This window comes from Ranitomeya imitator, chromosome 4, assembly GCF_032444005.1.
Source record: "Ranitomeya imitator isolate aRanImi1 chromosome 4, aRanImi1.pri, whole genome shotgun sequence".
In the NCBI taxonomy this organism is placed as follows: Eukaryota; Metazoa; Chordata; class Amphibia; order Anura; family Dendrobatidae; genus Ranitomeya; species Ranitomeya imitator.
The window spans coordinates 712,997,539-713,016,315 of NC_091285.1; the positions used below are offsets into that span (position 1 = coordinate 712,997,539).

The 18,777-nt window shown below is 41.8% G+C and overlaps 1 protein-coding gene across 1 annotated transcript in view; it reads left to right on the top strand.

The window, feature by feature from the left end:
- The window catches only part of LOC138674390 (alpha-2,8-sialyltransferase 8F-like), a 37,443-nt gene extending 19,070 nt beyond the window's left edge, over window positions 1-18,373 (top strand). Inside the window, exons 3-7 of the mRNA XM_069762239.1 lie at window positions 10,924-11,010; window positions 11,418-11,559; window positions 13,199-13,311; window positions 16,536-16,622; window positions 17,129-18,373. Coding sequence (XP_069618340.1) covers window positions 10,924-11,010; window positions 11,418-11,559; window positions 13,199-13,311; window positions 16,536-16,622; window positions 17,129-17,591 — 892 coding nt within the window. The 3' untranslated portion in view covers window positions 17,592-18,373. The remainder of the gene's footprint in view (window positions 1-10,923; window positions 11,011-11,417; window positions 11,560-13,198; window positions 13,312-16,535; window positions 16,623-17,128) is intronic.
- Window positions 18,374-18,777: the final 404 nt, after the last annotated feature.

An 18,777-nucleotide genomic window follows, 5' to 3' on the forward strand; every position in this document is an offset into this window, starting at 1 on the left:
CGGCAGATGTCACAGTTTGTTGGACAACCAAGGAGTACAGGCAAGAGAGACCCAACTCCAATCCAGCAAGGGAACTCTGGCAAAGTTCTGGGACAGTTTTGTCTGACCTTCCCATCGCACAGGCCCTGAAGCGTGGGGTACTCTCACAAAGAGTGCAAAGTTTTGGTGACCGTACCAATGTCCTCCGTGATACCTCTGTGCCTTATAATTATTGGGTATCCAAGCTGGACACGTGGCATGAACTGTCTCTCTACACCTTAGAGGTCCTGGCCTGCCCTGCTGCTAGTGATTTGTCAGAGTGAGTTTTTAGTGCTGCTGGTGGAATTATAACTGATAATCACATCCGCCTGTCAACTGAAAATGCTGACAGCCTGACTCTTATAAAAATGTACAAGGGCTTGATTGGGCCAAACTTCTCTACACCACCAAATGATAACAGCGAAACATAACCTCCAATACAGTGTCTTTTTTGGTAACTCTGTTCCCATGCACCTCTTCATACCCACACATGAGTATACCCTTCCTGATTTTGCCTATTTGCTTTTATCCTCCTCCTTCTCCTCATCATCCACTACCACTAGATCACCAGGAGGACCATGGTCCGTAATGCAACACCCACGTTATTGTGTTGAAGGGTGTCTTTAATGCCCGCAATAATTTTTTTTACACATTATGTTGATGAGTACACCCAGGGGGAAAAGTTAGGCTGCCCATACACTTACTGCATGGGAATTAAAAGTAGAGGAGACCAGCTCCTTTAAATTGGGATAATAAATTTTAGGAGGCCATCCTCCATGTCTCTTCAGATACCACCACTAGATCACCAGGGTGAACGCGTTCTGTGATGTAACAGCCACGTTATTGTGTTAAAGGGAGTTTATGATGTGCGTAAAATATGTTTACACAATATGTTGAGGTGTACCCCCCAGGGGGAAATGTTTGTCAGCCCATACACTTACAGCATGGGCATTACAATTATAGGAGACCAGCTCCTTTAAACTGGGAAAACATTTTTCGGAGACCATCGTCCACATTGTTCCAAGGTGGATTGGGGTCCATGCAAATTTGAGACAGGCCTTGCATTCAGTTCATGGGCAAACTTTATGGGAGTACCCAATGACTATTAATGGGAACTTAGTTTTCCTGTGGCCATCCAGTACGTGGGCTCAAAGGCTTGTTGGGGTGCGTGTAACTTTGCAGCAGGGCAAACCTTGCATTCAATGCATAAGCAAACAGTGTGGGAGTACAAAATTCTTACTGGGAATTTTGTTTGCATGTGGTCATCCATGACATCTTTTGAATTGGTTGTTGGGGTGCGCCCAAATTTTGGGCAACCCTGCCACTCACTGCATGCACAATAATAATAATGGGAACAACAAAGCATAGTCAGCTGATGGCTCTCTAAGAATAGTAAAGGCCTACTACTGGCCCTTTAAAAAAAGGCTCAGTGACTTTCAGAGTCCCTCCTTCATAAATGAAACAGGATGTGTCCGATGATGTGTCACACACCACATGGCCAAATAAGGTTGTAAAATATTACAATGACATTTCCCAGTGAATGTATTTGTCTCAGTTGAAAGCAATGCTAAAGTTCAAAAAGGCATCAAAAACACTATGTGTGAACAAAGCCCAAGGTGTGGAGGAGCATTTTTGTTTTTGGCTAGTTATTTTGCTTTATATAAAAGTCATTACCCTGGGCAGGAGTTCTCTAGAGTGCTCTCACATTACATTTACATTCAGTGGCCCCGTCAGGGCTTACGTCTAAACCCATCTGCAAAACTGGATTTGGTCATATGCCTTTTACAAACATTTTTTTAGCGTCTTGTGACATATTTTACAGTCCTTTCCTGAACCCTTTGACTACCTCCTTAGCAGTTTTTTGAAGGTGTTTGACCACCGAGTGTTTTTCCCGCATTTTTGTGGCGCCATTTTTGGTGTTTCCTGTATTTTCTTTTTACTTTATTCAACAATGAAACAAAAAAAATGGCAAAATGCTGGAAAAGATGCCGGGGAGTCTTCCTTGTGTTTTTCGAGCCGACCCATTGACTTCTATTATTAAGTCCTGAGCGGCTTCGGAGCAGAAGTTGGGTGAAGGACATTATCGATAGCAGTGGTCGGTTGTTACTCTTTCCTCACAGCTTCCCGAGGACTCGCCCCTGCTGACCCTTTTATCTGCGCCATTCATTTACGTGTTTCTGCATTATGCGCGATCTTTCTCTCTACACTGCGTCAATCAGTAACTAAGTAGCCTCATAGGTCATTGCTTTAATTAACCATTTACATAGTTTACATTCATTTATGTGCAAGTACTTTTCATGTGTGGATGTAATCAAAAAAATAATAAAAAAAGAAAAAATTATAATCATTAGTCTATTTGTTTTAATAATGCAGTGAGATCAGCATTGTAGTTATTAACTTCGTCACCTCTGAACCATTTTCCATTATTTTTTTTCTTCCATTCTTCCTCCCTTCCTCCAAGAGCCATAAGTTTTTTATTTTCTCATCAAAAAAGCCATCTTAGAGCTTTTCTTTTACAGGATAGGTTGGACCTTTAAATGTCACCATTGGTTTTTCCATATGGTGTACTGGAAAGCGGGAAAAAAATTGCAAGTGAGGTAAAATTGCAAAAAAAAGTACAATTCCACAATTGTTTTTTGTTTTTGTTTTTTTGTTTATTGTGTTCATTATATGGTAAAACTGACTTGCCATTATGATTCCCCAGGATTGTACGAGTACGCTGATACCAAACATGTATAGGTTCCTTTTTATTTAAGTGGTGAAAAGAAAAAAATTAAATTTGTAAAAAAAAAAAATAGGTTTTGCTTTTGTAGCCATCTTTCGAGACCTGACCGGAAACGTTTCCATTTTTCCTGATCTGGGGCTGGGTGGGGGCTTATTTTTTGCACATTGAGGTGATGTGTTTTCATTGATACCATTTTGGGGTAAATACGATGTTTTGATGGCTTATTATTGCATTTTATTATAATATTGAGGCAACCAAAAAGAAACTTAATTCTGGAATTGAGATTTTTTTTTCTCGTTACGCCATTTACCGATCGGATTCTTTTAGTTTATGTATTGATAGATCGGACATTTGTAAATGCAGCTATGTCAAATATGTATTTTTGTTGTTTTCTTTTTTGTGCTATTTTAATGAAATAGTTTTTTCATATTTTTAAAAACTTTTACTTTTTAAATTTTTCAAATATTTTTTTTTAGGACACTTGAAGCAGCGATCGTCCGATCTCCTGTGCTATACATGACAGGGCTTCATCACTGCTTTGTAAAGCAGAATTCATGATTTCTTATGAATGACTGCCACAAGCCAGCGTAAACAGTAGGGTTGAGCGACTTTTACTTTTATAGGATCGGGTCGGGTTTCACGAAACCCGACTTTTTCAAAAGTCGGGTCGAGTGAAATCGGCCGATCCTATAAAAAAGTCGGGGTCGGCCGAAACTCGAAACTCAATGCAGTGCATTGGGTTTCCAATGGTTCCCAGGGTCTGAAGGAGAGGAAACTCTCCTTCAGGCCCTGCGATCCATATTTAAGTGTAAAATAAAGAATTAAAATAAAAAATATCGCTATACTCACCCTCGGACGCGCCCTGCTTCTATCCGGCAGCCTTCCTTCCTTCGAATCAGCGCTTGCAGGACCTTGCGGTGACGTCGCGGCTTGTGATTGGTCACGCGAGCGGTCACATGGGCGGTCGCACGACCAATCACAAGCCGCGATGTCACCGCAAGGTCCTGCAAGCGCTGATTCGAAGGAAGGAAGGAAAGAAGCAGGGCGCGTCCGAGGGTGAGTATATACCTAATAGGAATATACTCACCCTCGGACGCGCCCTGCTTCTATCCGGCAGCCTTCCTTCCTAAGAATCAGCGCTGGCAGGACCTTGCGGTGACGTCGCGGCTTGTGATTGGTCGCGCGAGCGGTCACATGGGCGGTCGCACGACCAATCACAAGCCGCGACGTCACCGCAAGGTCCTGCAAGCGCTGATTCGAAGGAAGAAAGGCTGCCGGTTAGTACCAGGGCGAGTCAGAGGGTAAGTATAGCGATATTTTTTATTTTAATTCTTTATTTTACACTTAAATATGGATTCCGATACCGATTTCCGATATTGCAAACATATCGGAACTCGGGATCGGAATTCCGATACCAGATTCAGAAGATCGCCGTCTTCATGGCCGACCCCACACAGGGTCGGGTCGGGTTTCATGAAACCCGACTTTGCCAAAAGTCGGCGACTTCCGAAAATGGCCGACCCGTTTCGCTCAACCCTAGTAAACAGGAGTATGATAATGACAGGCACTAGAGTCTTCTGCAGACTCCTAGATGTCATGACAACCAATCGGCGTCCCAGATCACATCACTGGCCCACCAAAGGGGACATGGAATGACGCATGCCCCACTGGTGCATGTTAAATCTCACTACCTGAGATTGACAGCGAGACGTAGCAGGTTAACAGCCTTGGACACTACTTGACTACTTGTGATGTTTTGCTCACATAGAGGAGGTCACAGGAGGCTGGGGCTGCACTAACTCCCAGTAGAGTATATTGCCCCTCCTGGAAAAATGTGTCACATGACGGGGCAGCACTGTAGTTACGAGTTTTTTTGCATTGCTGCCCAATGAAGACTTTTTGGATCCATGGTGATGGACTTTGTGGGAGATATGAGTGCAGGGCCAGCATTCTGCTTCTACATCCACCATCACCATAACCTCTAACTGAAAGAAGACATTGTCAGGGAGCAGAGATAGAAGCAGTGAGTGCCACCATTGCCGCTCAATAGCTTCTAGCACAACCCTCAAACAAATCATCAGTAGAGAGCCAAGATAGGACCAGTGAGTGTCACCAGCACTGCCTTCTTTTGACGATTCATTTGAGGGAAGGGTTAGAATCTGTAGGCCGGTTCTGGTGTCACTCATTGCATCTATCTCCATCCCCTGACAATGTCTACTTTCACAGAAGCTTCAGTGGTGGCCGTGATAGAAGCAGAGTGCCAGCGCTGCACTCACATCTTCTGCAGCGACTATCACCTTGGATATAAGACATCTTTAGAGGGAGGCAATGCAAGAAACTACTGAGTAGCTGCAGCGCTTCCCCTTGCAGACACCCTATTACAGAAGAAGCAATAGACACTGTGGAGAAGTGAGTGCAGTCCCAGCATCCTGTGACATCACATTTGAGACTCCTTTCAAATATAACATCACAGGAAGTGAAGTAACAAAGAACACATGTAGGAGTTAACTAGATAGGAAGAAGTGTAGGGCATTGTATAATGAAGCCAATTACAAAAGTAGTTATGACGTAAAGATAAATATTCAGAAAATACATTTCAGGTGCTGAACCAATCTTTTTGAGTAAGCATTTTTATTTATCTGATACAAAAATTATACAACGCAGAATTATTCTCACATTTAATCAGTAATAATATTCAGGTGGAACTGGAGACCGTGATCAACAGAGGGTTAGAATAGAATAGGCTTAATTGTGCACTGGTGGGCATTTCGTTAGTGCTAACAAGCTCGTCCCAAGAAGGGAGTAGTGATTAAGTTGGGCGCATACAGTGGATTGTGAATGGTCAGGGAAATGCATGGTTTTAAACATACTGCTTTTAAAGTGATATTTGAACATCTGGGTGAAATGGAAGCATACACAAGATGCACAATCCCCACTTCACAATCTTGCACACTCTCGCAGAAATCTCAAACACCTTGATATAAACTCATTTTCCGAGTCCCTTCTCCCTCTTGCAAACGTAAGTTCCTTGCACAGGTATCAAACACTGAGAACTCTCAATTCTAAATATTTTGCACAATGCTGATGTTTCTATAGCTTTATATAACACCGCCACAGCTTCAGCTCTCAAATCAGTCACCCCCTCACACATACCAATGCTCGCAGAATTAACAGGCAACCCTGGCACACCAGCCTGACTAGAAAACTGGAGTGAGCTTCCAGGGTTGCTGAGTGGAGATGGAAAGATCGCACTACAACAAGCACTTTATCACATTCAAAGAGTCCCTCACTACTTTCAAGTTCACACTCACTGCAGAAAAACAAACATACTTATCATCCCTTGTATTTTTCCTGTCTCACAACCCTAAACAGCTATGTAACACTTTCAATTATCTCCTCCCTCCTCCAGCACCTCCTCCCTCTCATCTCATCTCATCTCAGCTGAAGACTTACCTTCATTCTTCAAGCAGAAGAATGATAACATCAGAGAAAGCTTTGACCTTGAGCCCCCCACAGCCTCTCCTCATAACTACATAGCCCTCCTCCTCTAAAATCAGCTTCTCCACCATTACAGAAGATCAACTTTAACCTCTACTCTCAGGATCACATCTCACTACCTGTGCACTCGACCTAAACCCATCCCACCTTGTCCCAAACCTCACCACAGTCTTCATCTCATCCCTAAACCATCTCTTCAACCTATCACTAACAACTGGTGTTTTCACATCATCCTTCAAACGTGCCTTGATCACACTCATTCTCAAAAATCCCTCCTTTGAGCCATCCTCGTATCTAGCTATCCCCCACATAATTTTTCGTCTATGCCTCAAATCTACTGGAACAACACGTCCATCTGGAATTGTCCTCCAACCATGCCTCCCACTTCCTCTTTACAGCTTACATCTGGCTTTCGACCTCAAAATTACTGAGGAGACAAACACTCACAACTCATAGAAGGGGTGATTGCTTAGTATAAGATTGCACAAATGTGGCTTGTATAAGGCACTGTTCACACAAGTAGTGCACAGTATATGACTTATAGCCTGTTAGTGACGCACATATTATTAGATTAGGTGGGCTACCCAGCACTAAGTGCATCCCATGAGAACAGACACCCTAGTTTAAAGGCCAAAAATGCTGACATTGGCTTCATCCTGAGAAATGAAGGGCAAATATATATATATATATTTAATATATGAGGTATTGTTCGATATTTTGGCAATGACGTGCAAGCTTGCAACCTGCATCAAGCATCCTCACACTTCCAGGTCCTAACGCTAAACTTAATAGCAAAGCCACAAAAACAGGACTAAAAATCCTCCAAAAATTTAAGAATTAATACAGCAATAGAGATGAGAAAACTTGTTTGGAAAACGTTCAAATTCGTCACGAATGTAGCACATTCGGATTCGTGTTCGCTTTCATGAGCATTTGTACTCAAAGTCGGCAAAAGTCGGTCACAGTTCAGTATGCCATCGCGTTTCCACTAATGCTTTGATGAGGGGTTTGTGGAGAGGTTAGAGAAGCGTTGCGTCCTTTTTTTTTCTTTCTTTAATTTTATGTGTGTTGATTCCGGCAACCAATCAGTGTGCAGAAACCATCCACAACATCATGATAAAAGGTTTCTGTGATTGGCTGCTGAAATCACATGTCCATGGCCATATAAAAAGTGGACATCTTGTTTTGCTGATGCCATTTTCTCAGTGTCACAGTGCAGAGAAGCCGCTTCTGATAGTGAACTTGTTACTTAGCTAGATAGCATCCTGTTCTGTGTGAAATCGATCTTCCATCATCTAACTAGTTTGTGCTAAAACTATGTGGCAGTGTCTGGAAGCCCCATTTGCTAATCCAAATCATTTGTGATAAAATTGTGTTTCGGAGACAAACCAGAGGGCCAAATTTCCACTTAAGAATCGTTAGGTCTAATATTGGTCTGTAGCCAGGAGGCGCAATTACCTGCTCCAAATCGTTTGTGATAAAACTGTGTTGTATGAAACTGATGTTTGTGCCATCTGAGTGTGGCTGAAAAAAAATGGAGGTGTTGTATGAGGTATCAGGGCTGTCATCTAAGAAGGCTTACACTGCTCCCTTAACCACCACATCTCAATTGAAACTTAAGTTCCTCACTCTAAATGCTGGGCTACACCCTGATACCTCATTCATGGCTCATGGCTGACCGTTGCTGTGCCATTTGCAAATTTCTACTGTGGATCCATTGATGCCACTTTTCATGGTACCTGCATCTAATTTTAGCTGTTTGGGAAGCTTTTTTTCACCCCTTATGGTGGTGTTGGGTGTATGTCCAGTTTGGCCTCCTATTGAATCTAATGGGGTTCGGGTACGTTCGTTGAAACGTTCTGCGAATCAAACCAAACCTTGAAATGTTCGCTCATCTCTATAGATCACTGAACAGCAGTTGAGTTATGGATACATCTTTGGCCTTTCTATAGCCTCGTCGCATCTGTCTATGCCCATAGCCTCTTTCTAGGAATCTCTGATAGTGTTCGGTGGCCAGTCTTTCAAACCCTTCATCAGTAGAACAGATTCTCTCCGCATGTAAATACTGACCATCAGGAATCCCGCAAATTGTAGACACCAAGTGTGAAGACTCCGCATGCAAGATCAAATTCCCAGCTGTTGGTTTACGAAATATGTCTGTAACAATATTGTCTTCTGGTGTTACTTCGATATTAATGTCCAAGAAGCAAAGTGTTAGACCACTAGTATCCGTGAGTCTGAAGTTAAGATCATCATTATTTAGAGTGGGCATCAAGCTTTCAAATTGCTCCAAGGATCCTACTCAGACAAAAAATATATTGTCAATATATCGTTCCCAATTGTGGACTTGGTAGATTTCAGTAATGCGGGGATTTATGTATTAAAACTGTTTTCTGGTTTCAAATTTTTATTCCAATGTGTATTTTTTCAGTAATTGCATAGCATCACAACCAAACGGCATTTACGTCAGTATAATCTCACCGTTTGCATAATTTGCAGCATTTTGTCACTCACGTAGCATACTTTTTACGCACATACCCAGTTAACAATCAACTTGAAAAAAGAAGTATCAAACATTAAATCAACTAACTCCAGGTACTGTATTCTTACCACGATGACGTGTTGGCTAGTACGCATGCTCAGCCTGAGAATCCGAGGTTCTTTCTAAAGCAGCTGCCATTGACATTTGCACCCGTGCCATTGCATAGCACCATTACGGTGCACAGGTTCGCTGACTGAAGTACCTCCTGACGTAGGGAATTACTCCAGCAGCAATGCACAGACATTTAGCCTCACGTTACTCAGCTGCCACAATGCACCTTGATTGGTTGGCTGACACTATATACACTCACCCTTCATTCAGGGCCCTGGGGACTGCACACAAACAGCGGCATTATATGTAAGTCTTAATATGGACTTCATACATACATACATTACAAACATTTAGCATATTAGTTACAACTATATATCTTTCTTTCATTCAGCTTCAGTAGACACAAATTTACATTATGCCTAATTAGCTGCTACTGTGTATGGTTGAATCCTGCATATTGTATATCTGCACATGTTTTTAGATAAATATTGTAATTGTTTTATGGGATTATTCTGCATTTATCTCCTGATGTAATTTCTCTTGTCATTTAAGGTACCTTCACACTGAGCGACGCTGCAGCGATACCGACAACGATGTCGATCGCTTCAGCGTCGCTGTGTGGTCGCTGGAGAGCTGTCACACAGACAGCTCTCCAGCGACCAACGATCCCGAGGTCCCCGGTAACCAGGGTAAACATCGGGTTACTAAGTGCAGGGCCGTGCTTAGTAACCCAATGTTTACCATGGTTACCAGCGTAAACGTTAAAAAAACAAACACTACATACTTACCTTCAGCTGTCTGTCCTCCGGCGCTCTGCTTTCCTCTGCACTGTCAGCGTCGGTCAGCCGGAAAGCAGAGCGGTGATGTCACCGCTGTGCTTTCCGGCTGGCGGGCGCTGACACAGGATGCATGAGGAGTGCAGAGAAGCAGAGCGCCGGGGACAGACATCGGAATGTGAGTATGTAGTGTTTGTTTTTTTAACGTTTACGCTAGTAACTAGGGTAAACATCGGGTTACTAAGCTCGGCCCTGCGCTTAGTAACCCGATGTTTACCCTGGTTACCAGTGAAGACATCGCTGGATCGGCATCACACACGCGGGTGATCCAGCGATGTCAGCAGGAGATCCAGCGATGAAATAAAGTTCTGGACTTTCCTCAGCGACCAACGATCTCCCAGCAGGGGCCTGATCGTTGGTCGCTGTCACACATAACGATTTCCTTAACGATATCGTTGCTACGTCACAAAAAGCAACGATATCGTTAACGATATCGTTATGTGTGACGGTACCTTTAGAACAGTGCCTCTAAACAGAAGGATTACCTACACTGATAAATTGTGACAATGCTCCATCTGTCTGAGCTGGGTTAGGTCAGGATGGTTTTTTTACAGATGGTGTACAGACATCATGATATTGGTGGAGAGATAGCAGCACCTGATGCTTATTCCTCAATATTGTTAAGAATGATATATACAAAATATATACGAAATGTCACCATTAGTGATGAGCGAACATACTCCTTACTCGAGATTTCTCGAGCACGCCCTGGTGTCCTCCGAGTATTTTTTAGTGCTTGGAGATTTATTTTGTATTTTGCCGCAGCTGAATGTTTTACATCTGTTAGCCAGCATAAGTACATGTTGGGATTCCCTAGCAACCAGGCAACCCCCACATTTACTTATGCTGGCTAACAGATGTAAATCATTCAGCTGCGGTAATAAAAACTAAGTTTCCGAGCACTGAAAAATACTTGGAGCACACTCGAGCGTGCTCGGGAAATTTCGAGTAACGAGTATATTCGCTCATCACTAATCACCATTGCTCCCACATGAGGATTGGCCTCAGGGAGGACCCATCGCTGTACCCTAAAGTGTCAGACTAAAATGTAGTAAACATGATAATTTGAAATGAAGCTAGTTTTTTTGTATTCTGAATTCCTGGGATTTTAGGAATGGATCAATAAATTACCCTAATTATCAGTCTGGACAGAGGCTAATAACGGAGGTTCAGCTTCACACTGCCATTGACATATTGTGAAGGATGGTGACTACCAAAGAATTGTGTGTTATGTCTGTTCCCTCTCTCTGCAGGATAAAAGCCAATACCTTCAGGAAATATATGAATGATCTCCAGAAATGTCCCTGGAAATACAATCGAACAGAGCATGATCTGCTGAGGTGAGGACACAAATTTATGAAAAAGTTCAGAAGCCAATTCATTGAGAGAGAAATAATCCAAAAATATCATTTAGATGCCTAAATGCATAAGACTGTAGCTTAGCCACATGCTTTTTGATTATATGGTGAAACCTTCTGTTTATTTGAGCTGCAATGCAGATAAATCCAGAGCTACATTCACAATTCTCCTGGCTGCGGGAGACAGATACACACTCCTTGCAATTAAGCACGTTTTCCTACACCCAGGGCAAAGGTTGAGTTCTCTACATCAAACCTACTTAGGCAGAGAAGAGAAGGGTTCAATTTGTGACTAATGCGGAGCAAGGCCTATAAATTCCTCCCCATTGGGCCATGTTTCCATCCAGGAGGTTTTTTAATTTTTTTTTCTTTTTATGATTGACTTACAGACTAAAGTTTGGAAGCTGTTGTGATGCAGGTCGCATGTTGATAGTCACTCAGGAAAACTCTCCTCTCGGACTCCAAATTAAATATGAGACGAACTCGAAGAAAGTGACTATCAATGAAAAAATCTTCCAAATGCTTCCAAAGGTATATCCCAATGTGTAAATCCCCTCGATAAAGTTCAGGTCACAACTAATAGGATTCTCACTGGAAGTGTGGATCCATGGACCATACCCAGTATAGCCATCTCTGAAGGGAGATCCAGAGATTCTCCAGAGCGGAGAACAGAATAGTCACCAAGTAGCAAAAACTACGATGTTCGAAACATATGGAGCTCAAGAGAACTCAAGGACTAAGCGATGAGTCATCTCCAAGGGAATGGATAGAATGCAACAAACTAGAGAATTACATAAACAACTAAACACAAGAAGGGCCAGTAAAGAAAAAAAATGTTCAGTGATACGTACAGATTGACAAATTCAAAAGAACACGATACAGACAGAAACTAGAAGCAACGTTCTAGATCAGGGTCCAAGTCAAGGTGTCTTCATTCGTAGGCAATCTGAGGAGCTGAACATGTCATGGGGACCAATGTTTTCAGGGTGCAGTGGCAACTTGAAGAGACTAGGGGGTGGAAGTGACTTTATTGTAGGTACTATGTGGGACTATATCATAGATTAATCAGAAAGTATACACTCAATGGGTAATTACATGACTAATTAAATTGTGGATGTATCATTCATTACATTGAATTTTTCCTACAGGGAGCTGCAGCTGTTTTTCTCAGCATAACATAGTAACATAGTTAGTAAGGCCGAAAAAAGAGATTTGTCCATCCAGTTCAGCCTATATTCCATCATAATAAATCCCCAGATCTACGTCCTTCTACAGAACCTAATTGTATGATACAATATTGTTCTGCTCCAGGAAGACATCCAGGCCTCTCTTGAACCCCTCGACTGAGTTCGCCATCACCACCTCCTCAGGCAAGCAATTCCAGGAGGGTCAGCTCCTTGTCTGCCTGGATCTACCACTGTACAAGTTGCAATGTCACATATCTCTCTTGACCCATAGATTTGACTACTAAGATTTCACTACTACTGACATAAATCAAGAGACAGTAGAAGATTTATCTCTCTAGTTGGTGAACTAAGTTCTACCCGGAGAAATCGGGATATGCGACCTGCAGGACCAGGAACATACACTTCACTTCAATATTTATTGGCTAATTTAAGAGTGTTGTTTCCTTTCATAGTTATAGGAAGTATAGATTTCACAAAAAACAACAAACTTTATTTTTACTACGAGATTGAGTGAGTTGCAGGGGATCTCCTAGACGAGAACACCATTTATGGGCTTCCTTCTTGGTGGGGAACTAAGAGTGGCTCGATCAAGGTTGGAAACCATTGACCTAACGAAACACTGGGGGAACCCCAATTAGTAAGTTATTTTGTCCCTATTTCCTCTTTTATTTGAGTTCATCCGTGAATACAAAGGAGGAGAGAATGCCACCTAATGAGGCATGAAAATGTATTTAGCAGAAGGAATGCTCATTCCGTGATAGGTGAATTCATATGAAATGTTTCACATAGCAAACACCTGACCTAAGGAAAAAGTCATAACTGATTTTTTCAGTTCACAGACAATAAAACCAGTCCAGAAACAAATTAGATTGGGGAAAAACACAAACAAAAGTCACTTACTCCCAAGGTCTCATGAGAAGTATGTACTCGTCCCCTGCTCTTGATATAATGACACTGACGTATGATTGCCCATTTTATTTTAGGTTTCACCACTCACCACTAAACCTTTAGACACGTGTGCCATCGTTGGAAATGGAGGAATTTTACTAAACCGCTTTTGTGGGGATGAAATTGACAAAAACGATTTTGTGTTCAGGTGAAGAAGTGATGATTGTATGTATTCTACTCAGTAGACTAAAATGTAGTTTCTGCTCGTCCAGCCTCCCACATGTGTACCCAAGTCTGGATCTGCTCAATCATTTAAAGTGCACGTTGCAATGCTACGTTTCCTATGTACGGGGTCACTCCCTGCGGACTTCAGCAGCTCAAAGCAGGTTTAGTTCAGTTGGGTACAGTGCCTTTGGAAGAGATTGAGTTATTAGAGTTAACTGCTTTCTCACTGTCCATGATGACCCAGCTCATGTAAACCCCTGACAAACAGCTGAGTTTGCCATTGTAAGCCACCACCAGCCAGATATGTTGCGTTACATGAAGGAGGTCATATCTTTCACAATTGGTGCAGAATCCAACCAGAGGAGCAGCACTTTTAGACCTAATACTATCTAATAGACCTGACAGAATAACAAATCTGCAGGTGGTTGGGCATTTAGGAAATAGCGACCACAATATTGTGCAGTTTCACCTGTCTTTCACTAGGGGGACTTGTCAGGGAGTCACAAAAACATTGAACTTTAGGAAGGCAAAGTTTGAACAGCTTAGAGATGCCCTTAATCTGGTAGACTGGGACAATATCCTCAGAAATGAGAATACAGATAATAAATGGGAAATGTTTAAGAACATCCTAAATAGGCAGTGTAAGCGGTTTATACCTTGTGGGAATAAAAGGACTAGAAATAGGAAAAACCCAATGTGGCTAAACAAAGAAGTAAGACAGGCAATTAACAGTAAAAAGAAAGCATTTGCACTACTAAAGCAGGATGGCACCATTGAAGCTCTAAAAAACTATAGGGAGAAAAATACTTTATCTAAAAAACTAATTAAAGCTGCCAAAAAGGAAACAGAGAAGCACATTGCTAAGGAGAGTAAAACTAATCCCAAACTGTTCTTCAACTATATCAATAGTAAAAGAATAAAAACTGAAAATGTAGGCCCCTTAAAAAATAGTGAGGAAAGAATGGTTGTAGATGACGAGGAAAAAGCTAACATATTAAACACCTTCTTCTCCACGGTATTCACGGTGGAAAATGAAATGCTAGGTGAAATCCCAAGAAACAATGAAAACCCTATATTAAGGGTCACCAATCTAACCCAAGAAGAGGTGCGAAACCGGCTAAATAAGATTAAAATAGATAAATCTCCGGGTCCGGATGGCATACACCCACGAGTACTAAGAGAACTAAGTAATGTAATAGATAAACCATTATTTCTTATTTTTAGTGACTCTATAGCGACAGGGTCTGTTCCGCAGGACTGGCGCATAGCAAATGTGGTGCCAATATTCAAAAAGGGCTCTAAAAGTGAACCTGGAAATTATAGGCCAGTAAGTCTAACCTCTATTGTTGGTAAAATATTTGAAGGGTTTCTGAGGGATGTTATTCTGGATTATCTCAATGAGAATAACTGTTTAACTCCATATCAGCATGGGTTTATGAGAAATCGCTCCTGTCAAACCAATCTAATCAGTTTTTATGAAGAGGTAAGCTATAGGCTGGACCACGGTGAGTCATTGGACGTGGTATATCTCGATTTTTCCAAAGCGTTTGATACCGTGCCGCACAAGAGGTTGGTACACAAAATGAGAATGCTTGGTCTGGGGGAAAATGTGTGTAAATGGGTTAGTAACTGGCTTAGTAATAGAAAGCAGAGGGTGGTTATAAATGGTATAGTCTCTAACTGGGTCGCTGTGACCAGTGGGGTACCGCAGGGGTCAGTATTGGGACCTGTTCTCTTCAACATATTCATTAATGATCTGGTAGAAGGTTTACACAGTAAAATATCGATATTTGCAGATGATACAAAACTATGTAAAGCAGTTAATACAAGAGAAGATAGTATTCTGCTACAGATGGATCTGGATAAGTTGGAAACTTGGGCTGAAAGGTGGCAGATGAGGTTTAACAATGATAAATGTAAGGTTATACACATGGGAAGAAGGAATCAATGTCACCATTACACACTGAATGGGAAACCACTGGGTAAATCTGACAGGGAGAAGGACTTGGGGATCCTAGTTAATGATAAACTTACCTGGAGCAGCCAGTGCCAGGCAGCAGCTGCCAAGGCAAACAGGATCATGGGGTGCATTAAAAGAGGTCTGGATACACATGATGAGAGCATTATACTGCCTCTGTACAAATCCCTAGTTAGACCGCACATGGAGTACTGTGTCCAGTTTTGGGCACCGGTGCTCAGGAAGGATATAATGGAACTAGAGAGAGTACAAAGGAGGGCAACAAAATTAATAAAGGGGATGGGAGAACTACAATACCCAGATAGATTAGCGAAATTAGGATTATTTAGTCTAGAAAAAAGACGACTGAGGGGCGATCTAATAACCATGTATAAGTATATAAGGGGACAATACAAATATCTCGCTGAGGATCTGTTTATACCAAGGAAGGTGACGGGCACAAGGGGGCATTCTTTGCGTCTGGAGGAGAGAAGGTTTTTCCACCAACATAGAAGAGGATTCTTTACTGTTAGGGCAGTGAGAATCTGGAATTGCTTGCCTGAGGAGGTGGTGATGGCGAACTCAGTCGAGGGGTTCAAGAGAGGCCTGGATGTCTTCCTGGAGCAGAACAATATTGTATCATACAATTATTAGGTTCTGTAGAAGGACGTAGATCTGGGGATTTATTATGATGGAATATAGGCTGAACTGGATGGACAAATGTCTTTTTTCGGCCTTACTAACTATGTTACTATGTTACTATGTTACTATGTCAATCGTGGAGGTGGAAAGGATAATACAAGGCTTAAAGACAGGTGTAGTGTTAGTGAGACAAACTACAACCAAGAGAAACAAATGAACACTAGAAAATGCCCCCAGTGAGTAGTTGTTGCAATTGAACTGTAGCATTACTGGCTGCATTGTCCTCTAGAGGATGCACTCGCAGCTAACAGGGTAGCCTTGAGTAGAGGGCTCATTTTGTCCAATTTCCGTACTAAAGCATAATGAGTGGCTGTCTAGTTGGGAAAACCTCTTTCGGGCTTTTTTGTTTTCATGAGCACTAGTACTCCCTTGTGTCAAGTCTTTGCTGTTGGTCAATCTCCTGTCTTCAGCCTCTTTCTCATCACCTCTCTACCCGATGACTTCTTATAATGTTCCCACAATTAAAGAAGCTCTGGACACTTCATTGGGAAATCAATCCATGACCTGATTCGGATCATCTCTTCACTCGTATATTCCTTCTGTTTCAGGTTTAATTTGCCACCCATGACCATAGCCAATGATATCGGCACCAAGTCCGATATGGTCAGTGCAAATCCGAGTATCTTAATGCAAAGGTGAGACAGACACTTTTTTGGGAATTACAATCTTGTTGTTGAGATGTGTAGAATTAAAGTGACTAGGATATTGTACAATTAATTTCTCACATTTTACCTTCTTGGCAAATATGGTCACAACATAAACAAACATGAGCCCATTGGCAGCTTCAGCTCCAGATCTACGAGAGCCAAAGTCTGTCTCCCTTCTACCTCTGCCTACTTCCTACCAATCAAAAAGAAGGCATACTCAGAACATATTAGACCCCAAGTCATGCAGTCTGTGACATCTGCCCATGTTTAGTTACGTATTCTGGCTGCCATATCTATGTGTGATCTTCTGTAATCATCTGGTCTCGGGTATCTGATGCAGCCATAAATTCACCTCATTCAACTCATGTTAAAGCTGCTTCTCAATTTCTTGTCACTTTTATCCATGTTTCCACTATACAGATGATGTTTTATTTTTTTGACTAACGGTTTGCTATTCACTTACTGTACCATATTTTTTATGTATTTCTTTCCAGGTTTCAGAAGCTCCATGAGAGCAGGAGACCATTCATTGACCTTTTGAAGAACTATAAATCCGCCATGATTCTCTTACCAGCCTTTTCATACACGCAAAACATGGATGTCTCTTTCCGTGTTTTACATACGGTACAAGACTTTGATTTGCCAAACAAAGTGATCTTTTTCCATCCAGAATACCTAAAAAATATCTCAATGCACTGGAGGGAGAAGGGACTGAAGGTAAAGCGCTTGTCGTCTGGGCTCATGTTGGTTAGTGCAGCTATTGAGCTCTGTAAGAAGATCACTCTTTATGGGTTTTGGCCATTTTCCGAAGATCTGGAAGGAGACATCATTCCTCACCACTACTATGACAACAAGATGCCCAAACCTGGTTTCCATTCAATGCCCGAAGAATTTTACTTTTATACTCAGATGCATTTGAAGGGCATATTACATCTCAAAGTTGGACAATGTTCCTGAGGAACTTCACAGTCACATGGGATTCCACTAAACTGAATATCTAAAACTACAGTTGGAGCGAGCTGGATGATAATGGAGCGTCGAGATCATCCCCAATGCTTCTCATACCTCAGCTCAATAGGTTTAATGAAGGACATTGAATAATATAATAATCTAATATGTGTAAAGCCATAAAACCTTGACCAATATTTTGCAAATTATTACACCACTGAACTCTAGACATCTTCAGAACATCACTCTATCCCCTTTAACTCCTGACAGATACATAGGTACAGTTAGGGCCAGAAATATTTGGACAGTGACACAAGTTTTGTTATTTTAGCTGTTTACAAAAACATGTTCAGAAATACAATTATATATATAATATGGGCTGAAAGTGCACACTCCCAGCTGCAATATGATAGTTTCCACATCCAAATCGGAGAAAGGGTTTAGGAATCATAGCTCTGTAATGCATAGCGTCCTCTTTTTCAAGGGACCAAAAGTAATTGGACAATGGACTCTAAGGGCTGCAATTAACTCTGAAGGCGTCTCCCTCGTTAACCTGTAATCAATGAAGTAGTTAAAAGGTCAGGGGTGGATTCCAGGTGTGTGGTTTTGCATTTGGAAGCTGTTGCTGTGAGCAGACAACATGCGGTCAAAGGAACTCTCAATTGAGGTGAAGCAGAACATCCTGAGGCTGAAAAAAAAGAAAAAATCCTTCAGAGAGATAGCAAACATGCTTGGAGTAGCAAAATCAACAGTTGGGTACATTCTGAGAAAAAAGGAATTGACTGGTGAGCTTGGGAACTCAAAAAGGCCTGGGCGTCCACGGATGACAACAGTGGTGGATGATCGCCGCATACTTAATTTGGTGAAGAAGAACCCGTTCACAACATCAACTGAAGTCCAGAACACTCTCAGTGAAGTAGGTGTATCTGTCTCTAAGTCAACAGTAAAGAGAAGACTCCATGACAGTAAATACAAAGGGTTCACATCTAGATGCAAACCATTCATCAATACCAAAAATAGACAGGCCAGAGTTAAATTTGCAGAAAAACACCTCAAGAAGCCAGCTCAGTTCTGGAAAAGTATTCTATGGACAGATGAGACAAAGATCAACCTGTACCAGAATGATGGGAAGAAAAAAGTTTGGAGAAGAAAGGGAACGGCACATGATCCAAGGCACACCACATCCTCTGTAAAA